This window comes from Uloborus diversus, chromosome 4 (genome assembly GCF_026930045.1).
Source record: "Uloborus diversus isolate 005 chromosome 4, Udiv.v.3.1, whole genome shotgun sequence".
NCBI lineage: Eukaryota > Metazoa > Arthropoda > Arachnida > Araneae > Uloboridae > Uloborus > Uloborus diversus.
Window position 1 is genome coordinate 16,909,706 of NC_072734.1, and position 12,533 is coordinate 16,922,238.

The window sequence follows — 12,533 nt, forward strand, 5'->3', positions numbered from 1 at the left end:
TGTAGGCATGTGTGTTTGTGTCCAGGTGTGAGTGTATGGGTAGTTGTGTGTATGGTTATTTGTGTGTGTGTATGTGTAGGTGTCTGTATGTATACGTGTGTGTGTATGTGTTTGTGTGTGTGTAGGTGTATGTATGTATATATATGTGTGTGTTTGTGTTTAGGTGTGTGTATATATGCGTGTGTGTGTAGGATATGGACGCAACCTCGAGACGGCTTTCGCTAGAGGAGCAGCATCGCGAGGAGCCGGTCGACGGTGATGCTGCAGAGGGTGCTGGCGGGAAAATAAAATCATAGCGACGCCAAAAACAGTCAAATAAAAGCAATAAGCAATCGTGATTGCTCAAAAAAAAAAAAAAAAAAAAGAAAAAGAAAAAAAAAAAAAAAAAAACGGAGACAACTTTTAAACCTTCTTTTACATTAGTTTTTCAACAGCAGAAAGATAATAAAATCATAAACAGTGGGATGAATTCTACATATTGGTAACTACAGTTCAGTCTGTTTTTCATACTGCTTCGAGAAAACTCAACAACAGAGTGGTTCAAAAAAACTTTTTTCCAGCAAGAGTCCAGGACACCCCCTATTTTTTTAAGACTTACTAACAGTATTAGGCGGTAAAAGTTTTAACTTTTTACTCAAATTTTAAGAGGGGCTCAATGACCACTTAATTCAACATCGGGCGTAGTATAGAAAATGCTACTAGTTTAGAAATACTTAATTTCCCCAACTGTTTTTTTTTTGTAAATAATTATTTTATTGCAATGTATATGCATATTACATGTGTATATTATAATATGTAGCATTGTTTTTTCAGTTCAATGTATTTTTTTAACCCAATCCCCATATATGAAGTTTGAGGAGGGGGTTGAGCAACCTCTTTCTTTTGAAATAGGAAGCTAAAACTCTTCCAATATATTACTGTCTACAAGTCTAAAAAAATTGAGGGGTGTCCCGTTATCTAGGAGAAACTTTTTTTTACATGTATTTTTGAATCACCCTGCTCAACATATGAATGTTTCTTCATGATTTTTTGTGGAATATGTGAAGATTTGATTTAAATGTTATTAAACTACCACCGCAAAATTTTATTCAAGTGGAAGTATTTATGCCTTCTTCTGAACGAAAATTTTCAACAAAAGTGAGATTGTGTGTATTAGCTACCAGTTCGTTTGGCACTCTTGACTTCCTTTAGAGGTTTTCCACCTCCAGCTCAGTCACTCCTATGCCGGACTGATGAGTGCTAATAAGCACAAAACTGCAGTCCTCGGCTGGAATTGACTGAGCTGGCGGTGTATTTCTGCCTTAGCCCTGGCTATAGGGCGGTGACTTACTAAATATACCTGCCTTGCCTTCAATATTTCGAGTTGAACCGAACCATTGCTTCAGTCACTCGTCTGGGCAGTGCTAATTCTGTATTAGCGTACCAGTTTGTTTGGCACTCTTGACTTCCTTAAGAGGTTTTCCACCTCCAGCTCAGTCACTCCTATGCCGGGCTGATGAGTGCTAATAAGCACGAAACTGCAGTCCTCGGTTGGAATTGACTGAGCTGGCGATGTATTTCTGCCTTAGCCCTGGCTATAGGGCGGTGACTTACTAAAAAAAGTGAGATGTTCAATTTTTTCTCTCCTAAATTTGCAGTTAAAAACTTGTAGTGTACTCAGTCAATGATATATATGCATATTTATACCAGTAAAAAAATGTCAAACCTGATACATTTTCTTTCATTCCTTTCTCTCCTTTTACTGAACATCAGTCACGATGGAAGCCTACTTAGTTTTGAGTCCAAAGCTACTTGTCTTGATGGCAGTGCTGATCAACTATTCATTTGCCAGTGTATCGTGGACCAAGAACTCAGTGGAGAAACCTCTGTCTGTCGGTGCTTTCAACATCCAGAACCTTGGAAACAGCAAGCTTGGTAATGCAACTATCATGAACATAGTGAAGCAGGTAGGAATTCTCCCTCGTTAAAAGAAATCTGAGCTTTGTAAGGAAAGCAGGGATTTTTGATAAATAGAAAGAATAGTTTGATTGCATTTGCAACATTAAAATTTCAACTATTCGTTTTTAACTTTCTTCTTTGGGGGGGGGGAGGGGGCCTTTTTATGAGTACTATATCGGCTTAGTCGTATTTAGATTAATCTTCTACAGATAAAAATTAAAGATGTCGTTCGATTTCATGAAGGATTCTTTTTTTAAATTCTTTTTTATACATTAAATCGCTAAAACTTTGTCGCCAACTTTGTGTCACAAGCTTGGTGATATATCGCCAAGATGGCTGAGTATTTGGCAACAAAAATGAGATGCCGAGTGTGTCAGTTTAGCGATATTGGTGATAATAAGTGAGAATTCCGTAGAGACGTAGTTAAAATGTTGTAAATATTTCTATTATGAAGAGCGGTAAATTTATTAAAATTTTATGCGTGTTCTGAAATTTTAAAAATTTATTCTTTGCATATGATGTCGTTGCGTCAGAGCAACAGTAAGATATCTAATCCCAGGAATAACAATAAGATATCCTACTGTTGCTCTGAGGCGACGATATGCCAAAGCATGAAAAAATTTAGATAATTACAACGACTAAAATTTGCTAGTCGCGAAAGCAGAAGCAGAAGCAAAAGTGAAAACTAAAAAGCCTTTTAAAAAAATTTCTTATACACTAAAATACTGATATGCATTACATGTTTTTATTTATTTTTTTTTTTTGTTAATAAATGGAAGCTTTAAATAGATAAAAGTTTTAGTCAATGAGCTTTCTTTCTTTGTCGGTCAACAATGAAATCGCTACCAATCACGTGAATAAAGGCTTAGAATTGTATTTAAAATCTGGTAAAAAAGGATCTAATTTGTGTGAGCACTATGTAATTTAGAAGTTCCGAAAAAACTTCATCAGCAGTAGAAAACTATGTTTGATAGATTGCTATTACTATTTTAAATGTACAAGTATGTTTTTGCTAAAAAAAAGAGAAACAAATTCTAATTTTCGTGGTTTTTAATTGATATATCTGGTGATTAAATTCATACAAAGATGAGACGTAACTAAAAGCACTCTCCATAAAGTCTCCTTCCAAACAAACGAGAAAATCATTGAAATCGGTCCCTCCGTTTATGAGTTATGATGCTACAGACAGTTCAAATTTGTAACCCTTTTCCTTTTTGAGTCAGATGTTAAAAATAGAGCGATTCGCAATCGCCAATTTCGTTGCCAACTATCTTCATCTTATGTTCTGCACTTCCAGGTGATTTTAAGGTACGACTTGGTGCTGATTCAGGAAATTGTCACCCAGAATGAGAAAGCCATGCAGGACTTCCTTAAAGACCTCAACAAGTAAGTATATTTTCCCCACAGCTTGTCACTAATATTAGAAAACGAAAAAAAAAAAAAAAAAAAAAGACTTGTGACTTACTTCCTCCAATCAACTGTAATTTGAATTCTGAAATTTTGAATTCAAATTATGTTTTTCGCAATCACGAGTTGCGACAAGACCCTCTCATTAGAGTTATTGTTTGTAGAAATGGCTCCCCCCCAAGCATGTCCCCCTTCCTGGGTGGTTATGTGTGTATAGTTGTGTGTGTGCAGGCTTAAGTGTGTGCACGTAGGTCTGTGTATGTGTGAAAGGCGCGCACGCGTTGGCGAGTGTGTATGAGCATGCGTGTGTAGGACATGGACACCACCACCCAGCAGAAGTGGATTCCTGGGGACAGTGCTCAGGACCAGAGCAGCCGTGCCGCCACCGGTGGGCGGTGGTGCTGCTGGTTCAAGCTGAAAAAGGAACCAGAACATCAAGGACTGTCAAGTAAAAACAATAAGCAATCGTGATTGCTCAAAGAAAAAAAATAATAATAATAATAATTTGAATTCTGAAGTTTTGAATTCAAATTATGTTTTTTCGCAATCACGAACTGAGACAGGACCCTACTCATTGGAGTTATTGTTTCTAGAAACGGCTCCTGTCCCCCCCCCCAAGCCTGCGTCTCCTCCTGGGCGGTTATGTGTGCATAGTTGTGTGTATAAGTACGTGTGTGCGTAGACCTGTGTGTATGCACGTAGGCGTGTGTGAGAGTATGTGTGTGTGTGTATATGTGTGTGAACGTGCGTGTGTGTAGGACATGGACGCCTCCGACCAGGAGAAGCGGGTAGCTCAAAACCGGAGCAGCCGCGCCGTGCCGCCAGCAGAGGACGGTGGGCGGTGGTGCTGCAGAGGCCCCTGGTCCAAGTTGAAAAAGGCACGGACACCAAAAACGGTCAAATGAGAACAATAAGCAATCGTGGTTGCTCAAAAAAAAAAAAAAAAAAAACTTAATTTGAATTCTGAAATTTTGAATTTATATTATGTGTTTCGCAATCACGAGTTTGAACAGGAACCTACCCAATAGAGTTATTGTTTCTAGAAACCTCTCCTGCCCCCCAAACCAGCCCTTCCTCCTGGGAGGTCACGTGTGTATAGTTGTGTGTGTGCGTAGACCTGTGTATATGTTCGTAGACGTGTGTGTATGCGTGTGAAGGCGTGTGTGAGTGTGCGAGCGTGCGTGTGTGTAGGACAAGGACGCCACCGATTAGGAGCAGCGGGATCTGGGGGACAGTGCTCAGAATCAGAATAGCCGCGCGGGAGAGGGCGGCGCCGGCGGGCGGTGGTGCTGCAGAGGCTTCTGACCCAAGTTGAAAAAGGAACGGAACATCAAAGACGGTCAAGTGAGAACAATAAGCATTTGTGATTGCTCAAAAAACATATCCGTCTTTTAATGAAATTGACGTACATTAGAACCTCCTTTATCTGACCCCCGTTTATCCGGATTTCCGGTTTATCCAGATTCAATTTCCAAAGTTCAAAAAAATATACACAAAAATAATAATTTTAAACTATAATCGAAAGAACGGAACTGTAAATATGCAGAATATTCAATTTTTATTTTGATTCAATGTAAAACTCCAGAGGTCGTAAAATAAATAATTAGTAATTTAATAAACAACTTGACGTACTTGGAACGTTAGTCCGACACCACTGCAGCTGAACTGTAAATGATAAAGTGCTTATGAGAAACAATCCTCTGAAATGTTTCTCATAACACATCTGTCTTTTATGCGGAGTTCCTCAGGGTTCAGTTTTAGAAGCTCTCATGTTTATATTTTTAAGAATGAGATCAATGAGAATTTTTTCGGAAGCATGAAATGTTTTGCTGATGATGTAAAAGTTATGGGGATTGTAGAAAATGAGGAACAGGTAAAACAGCATCAAGAGGATTTAGATTATATTACTAAGTGGGCGGATAGGTGGGGTATGGCAGTTAATGTAGGGAAATGTCAAGTGCTACACTTAGGTCATGGAAATAAGCATACGAGTTATCGTTTACAGGTTTCAATCATTAGTCAGGCAGAAAGTGTTATTGATCTGGCTATCTTAATAAACCAGGACTTTAAGTTTAGTCAACAGTGCAGCATTGCAAGTAACAAAGCCAACAAAATGCTTGGGTTTATCAATAGATCTATTTCAAAGAAATCTAAGAAGGTTCTTCTGCCTTTATATAGGAGTGTAGTAAGACCCCATTTGGAGTATGCTGTGCAGTTTTTGTCGCCTTATTTGAGGAAAGATATTTGTGTATTGGAAAGAGTTCAAAGAAGGGTAATTAGACTAGTAAGGGGACTTTCAGAATTAGATTATGATATCAGAGGTAATAGGCTTAATATGTATAACCTGGAGCAAAGCAGAATCAGAGGGGACATGATTCAGTTGTTTAAATTTATCAAAATGAATGATGTTAACGGATTAAATTTTTGCACCGAAGGCAGGACGAGGGGTCATTGTTTTAAGCTATTAAAATCTCAGGCTAACCTGGAAATAAGGTAAAATTACTACTTTAGTAGGGTTGTAGGGCTGCTGTGGGCACTTGGAACAGCTTACCGGAAGAGATGGTAATGAGCAAGGGGGTGGATAGCTTTAAGAAGGCCATTGATCTTCACTGAAGACTAATAAATTGACTACGACCAAGCTAGCTGAGCTAAGAGCCTGTTGCTGGTCGTCACATTTGTATTTGTATTTTTAATTTTGCTTCAAGCATTGACTTTTGCTGCAATAAAAGATAAGTCTGCTAATTTAAGAATGCGTTTTTCTTATTACCTGGATTATCCGGATTTTCGTTTATCCAGACTGCCTTTGATCCCAGTTAGTCGGGATAAACGAGCTTGTACTGTATATTAAAATTTAAGCAAGAGTGCAGTATGAAAAGGTTCCTTCAACTTCGTGCTTCTAAAATTAAAAATTTCATGAAACCTAAATTACAGATGAGATATTTTGTCAGAAAGCTGTGCCACATAAAGAGGTCCGTTAAGTATTTTTATTTTTAACCTGCCAGGTTAACCGACTCGAAGAGCAAATACAAGATGGAGATCAGCGAGAGGCTTGGTCGAGGAACAGCAAAGGAACAATACGCTTACCTGTACAGGTAAGATTTTTGCTCTCGTATCAGTAAATATCGCCAACTGTGAAGTAAACACTATGCCAGCCTCCTATCTTGGGCCATACGTTACCTAAGCATGGTAATTCTATAAAGTGGCTTCTGGAACTTGAATTTTTGGCGAGCGGAAATTCCGAATTTGCGGAATGGAAGTTCAAATTTTGCCAAATAGAACTCCAAATTTTGCCGAATAAAACTCCAAATTTTGCCGAATAGCGCTCCAAATTTTGCCAAATAGCACACCAAATTTTGCCAAATAGCACTCCAATTTTTGCCAAATAGACCTCCAAATTTTGCCAAATAGAACTCCAAATTTTGCCGAATAGAACTCCAAATTTTCCGAACCGTCAAACAAAATTTGCCGAATAAGATTTGCCTTCAATGGGGATGCCCCTGGTTCTATAAGGCAGGAGCTTTCAACCTTCGGTGCGTGCCACCACAGTGTGACCTAGAAGAATGGGGTTGTTTCCAATATTTTAAAAGTAGTTTGTTCTGAAAGAACATGCTTAAAAACATAGGATCTAACCATTTTTGAAATAATTTGTTTAAGTTTAAATTTTTAAAAAATTACTTAAATCGGTGATCTTTTACTGTTTACATTTTTTGCCGATGACATCACAAATGGTGAAATGCCATTTTGTGTTGCCATTCTCAGAGCAAAATATTTAATTAGCATCTTTACTCACGTGTATTGGCAACGATATGGTTGATATCAAGCGTAGAGCGCAATTTTAATTTGCTTCTTGATTATCATAACGAGGAAACGTGGTGCAAAGATGCACCAAAAAGCATCATTCGTGACGTCATCTAGACTAAGAATTGTTTGAAAAATCAGACATTTAAAAAAAATAATTAAATAACAACTGTTGGGACAAAGAAAGAATTTTCTGGGTCCATGTTATTTTTGTTTGCTTATTCTATCAATTTCAGTGACTAAAAATACTACTTTTGACTGAAGGAAACAACCCCATTTCAAGAGAGGCGTGATGTTTGAAAAAATTAAATGGAGAAGTAAAACTAACCATAGTTTAAAGTTGAATAGATACCTTGATGCTTGAAAAGTAAAATAAGAAACAATAACGTTCAATTGCACATATATGTATGCAGATTACAGCCGACACGTGTCTCGGGTGTTTCAAGGAATCCCTTTTTCAATGCAAAATAAGTGAGCTTTGGTTAGAAATCCAACAAAATTGTAAAACCTAAAATTGAAACATGGGACAAAATTATTGGATGTCTTTTCATCCATAAACTCACTTTTTGCGTTGAAAAGGGGACTCCTTGTAACCTCAAAACACGTGAATGCAATAATTTACAATTTTGTGCAATTAAACGTTGTTATTTCTTATTTTCCTAGCCATAATTTGCTCAGTATTCTAGTCACGTGTAATTTTTTTTCACATAAACTTTTTCTTGAGGTTTGTAGTGCTCTTTTTAACTACATACAGTCGGACTCTGATATAAAGAATTCACCGGGGCCGAAACTTTTATACGTTAAATCGGGGTTTTGCGGAATATCGGGGTGTGAAAAATTAAAAAGAAATGCACTTACCGTATTTAAAACCACTAATAGGCAACTGCGCAAAAATATCTATAATTAGAAAGTGTACACTTTTTATTCAGCGTTCCATGACTTATCACACGCTACTTAATTCGAAATTTTAAACTACTGAGCAATAGCTGTTTGACAATTTCCTTGATACTTGACTCGAAATAATTATTTTTCAACTTTATGGAGAGCAGAAAATTCTGTGTCTTTTGCAGATTGCTGCATGAGACAACTAGACGTTAAATCCCGGTTATCAAAAATTTGCCATTTCAACTGCGCTTGCGCGCGGACTTAGCTTTTTGGGCTTTCTGTTTTAAGATTTCGTGTTGCTTGTTCATATTTAGACTGAGCTAGAGTCCCAACAAATTAATGAATGCGATTAGAATATTTTCTCAGCAATTTCGTGATATATTATATGAAACTACGGAATAACTGATGAATAACTGATAATCTTTATAATGTTAAGAGAAAAATGACACTTCAGTATTTATTGGTTTGGAAATATTTATTTAACATAAACGTAAAATACGTTGTGTACTTAAAAAATGATTGGAATATGAGTACAGATGTCCGTCTTTTGCGGATATTTTACGTTAGGCGTAAACAGTTTAGTATTATACATTTTTATTTAGGTTTAGGGTTCGGCTTTGTATTAGAAGTGCTGCTGTAATTCTAGTACGTTCTTCTGATGTTAAAAATTTGGCCCTGAAAAAGGACAGAAAAATCAGACATCGAATCCATTAATAATTAAGACGCAAAACTCAATCTCTACCTAGGAATAAAAACTAAATCAGAGAAAGCTTTGTGAATTTTAATTTTTATGTTTCCATCTCATATTTATTAACAAATTCAAAATGTTTGTAATTAATTTTAGCAAGATTTTTGAAATAAGCTAGGTCTGTGCGCAAGCGCAGTTGAAATGGCAAATTTGTGATAACCGGGATTTAACGTCGAGTCATGAGACATGCTTTTAGTTTCCAGGCCATGTAAAAGCCTTTGAAAAAGTAACAGTTTTAATGCGAGTTTCATTCACCATAGCTTTCTGCATCAGAATCGCTATTCATTGGTTGCCCCCTCGCCCATCAAAAATGGCAGATTTTTAACAGTTATCTCCTAATATTTAAAACCAAAATGGTGCTTAAATACACCGCCAGCTCAGTTATTCCATCCGAGGATTGCAGTTTCGTGCTTTTTAGCACTCATCAGCCCGGAATAGGAACTATGGTAACCCTCCCATTGATGCTGTGATATTGGCTCATATTACCTGCTAACTTCACCTGGATCTTAGATTACTTCAGTTCAATTTGAATTTAGATCTTTGATTTAATGTGTTCCAATAATAACATGTTACAAGCTTCAGTTATCCTAATCAGTTTTAGTTTCAAATTCCAATTGAGCTACCTATATTGATAACATATCTTATCTTTCATCAGTGTTTAAATGAAGGCGCCGACACTGTTACAAGGCATCAAACTAAAAAATTGCCAGTTGGAGGAGATTAAAGTGCACTACCTATCTGTTGCCATTTTAGTTCTGTTAGTTGCTAAAATGCAAAAATTAAAACATGAGGAGCGAAGACGACAACAGCAATTTTAGTAATCAGAAATATTTTTGCCAAAATGATATGGTCTACGTTAAGAAAGCTCCCCAAAAACTTTATTCGAAAGTACACACATAAGAAAAAAAACTAATCATAATAATAACGCTTGTAGTTCTCCAGATTCAAGTGAGAAATAGCGAGCGATGTACTTACTGTCCGACCATCGATTACATGGAAAGGTTAATATCCGGTTTATAGGCGGAAATGGACGCATCTATTAGTTTGCAGTGCTGGTAGTTTGTTCGTCACAGATGCGCTTTTGCCTATTTAGACTCAGTGTTGTATAAATGATAATTCGTTTACCGAATCAATTCTTAAATCTAAACTATATATCGATCTATATTCTTACTAAAAAAAGTAATTGATGTATTTTTAACAACATAATTTTGCACTTACCATTTTGATTCTACTTTTCCTGACGAAATGAAAACATTGTATTTTCTTTTTGTTGTTTCCATAGAAACTGTTTGTTCCACTCTTTTTCAGCTTAGAGAATGAAATAAATTAATTAGGCACTAGTGACATTATGAAACGCGTAAATCAAAATCCCATCGTTATTTTCCCTTCTCCCTGCTACATTCATTCAGATGGAATCGTCTTAACTTGGCCAATTGTCAAATTGCATACAATCCGTGGTCAAACAGTACTGTCCACCTTTGGCAAGTTGAGCTCAACTGCCCGACCGTTCAAACAATTTCATTTGTTGAAGTAAGGGTGAAGAAAAACGGCTTAAGAACTTGCGGATTTAGTTTGCAGTGTTATTGCCCATTTGGCGAATAATATAACTCAGGTAAGAAGTAGCAAGCGGTACAGGATTTTCTCGCCAATAAAGGGTTGCAATGGTAGCCCAACTCTTCGCCTAACAATTCATCTTCTTACTGATTGATCTCCCTTGAAAGAAATGGACTTGCTTAAGGCCATAGCTCAACTTCTCAGAGGTGCACAGTACGAACTCCTCTCCAATGCCTTTGCGATATGATTTGTGCAAATGTAGCTAATTCTTTTCTTACTACATACTTTCTCTCTCAATGGAGAAATGAATTTTCAGAACATCACTCTTATTCTTATCAGGGGGCCAGACTATTTATCTCTCTTGCCTCATAAAAGTTTTCGAATGCTTCCAGGGCCGATCGTTTGAATCTCGTAAGAAGCAAAGTGTATCCAGACGAAGATGACTTGTTTATGAGACCTCCGTTCATAGCACTCTTTACCACACCAACTTTGAGTAAGTACATAACTCCACAGAAAGTTTAGTAGTTGGTAGGGGGGGATCTCTTTCATCCTCTTTGATAATGTTCCTTTTCTGGTAGGGGACGTGCGTTCGATGCTTGCTATTGGCGTCCACACCCAGCCCAAAAATGCAGCTAATGAAACAAGTTCCATGGCCACAGTTTATGACTATGCAAAAGAAGAATTCAAAGTTGAAGTGAAGTATTTTTGATTTTTGAAACGTGTTATGTTAATCAACTTTAAGTTGAAGTTTTCTCGTTCGCAAGAGACTGATTGATAAGGCAAGCACAGATACGGGCAGTCGAATGCAGGGGCACCCAGAACTTAAATTTTTGGGAGGGCGGAAATTCTCAATTTGACGAATGGAACTTCAAATTTCACTGAATGGAGCTGCAAGTTTCACTGAATGGAACTGCAAGTTTCACTGAATGGAACTGCAAGTTTCATTGAATGGAACTGCAAGTTTCACTGCATGGAACTGCAAGTTTCATTGCATGGAACTGCAAGTTTCACTGAATGGAACTGCAAGTTTCACTGAATGGAACTGCAAGTTTCACTGCATGGAACTGCAAGTTTCACTGCATGGAACTGCAAGTTTCACTGAATGGAACTAAAAATTTCGCCGAATAATGATGATTTTGCCGAATCTTCATACAAAATTTGCCGAATAAGGAAATTTTTGGAAGGTCACAGTAACCTTCTCTTAACTCGCCTCGGGGTGCCCCTGGTCAAATGGTATTACCTGTCAGACCAACAGCTATAAAATTTAAATAAGCTGATGTGAACTCCACATTTATTCATTGTACGCAAACTAAAACACACTTGTATTTTAGTAATTAAAAATGATGACCGTGAAACGAAATCTTTCCCATCTTCTGAAAACCGAAATCTTTCCCATCAATCATAAATCATATCATATAAATCTCCTATAACTCGAAAAAAAAAAGAAAAAAACAACAAGGTAATGGTAATAAGTGTGTCCCCATCAAAATTTGCCTAAACCCGAAACCATACACATGGATTGAGCAATGTCTTGCATAAAATCTGAAAAAGGTCTTATTTACGGCATTGATTCCCAACGAAAAACGCTCTAAGTGTCTTTCAAGAGCATCCGATAGAGCAGGAATTAGTAACTGGAGAGAGCACGTCCAATCATCGGCTTAGGAAACGCTGATGCAAAGATCTCAAGTCGCATGGTTCAACTTTGACGAATGGGAGACACGTTTTAAGTAAAACGAGAGGAAGAAACCAGATTTCTGCCAATATTTTACTTTCAAATTTATCACGTAACTTGAGATCTTTGTTTTAAGAATGGGAGGCTTCACTGTCGCCACCTTTTATTCCTTCTCAATAATACACACTAGCATTTTGGGGGAAGGGAATCATGCGAAAAAATATAAAGCATTTGTACGACACATTTCTGGAACTTTTTGAGTGTCAATAAAAAGCTAGAAATCGATTTGGAATAAAGACCTAGTAATGCACAAACTTTATAAATTTTTTTCAGAAGCAGTGAAAGAAAATATTAGTCCAATTATTTATTTAAACAAATACTTAACAAATCAAAGAGATTGCGGCAAACACATATAGCTCATAAACAAAGTATTTGAATACAATGTGTAATAATATATTTGCATGATAGTCTACATCCATCTTATCTTGTATGCAATCAAATCAATTATGATCTCATACAATAATGATGGAT

The 12,533-nt window shown here is 37.0% G+C and overlaps 1 protein-coding gene across 1 annotated transcript in view; it reads left to right on the plus strand.

Annotated features, from left to right (window-relative positions):
* The first annotated feature begins 1,799 nt into the window (after positions 1-1,799).
* The window catches only part of LOC129219881 (deoxyribonuclease-1-like), a 30,406-nt gene continuing 19,672 nt past the window's right edge, over positions 1,800-12,533 (plus strand). The window contains exons 1-5 of the mRNA XM_054854192.1: positions 1,800-1,946; positions 3,236-3,324; positions 6,348-6,437; positions 10,723-10,823; positions 10,909-11,024. Of these exons, the coding sequence (XP_054710167.1) occupies positions 1,800-1,946; positions 3,236-3,324; positions 6,348-6,437; positions 10,723-10,823; positions 10,909-11,024 (543 nt within the window). The remainder of the gene's footprint in view (positions 1,947-3,235; positions 3,325-6,347; positions 6,438-10,722; positions 10,824-10,908; positions 11,025-12,533) is intronic.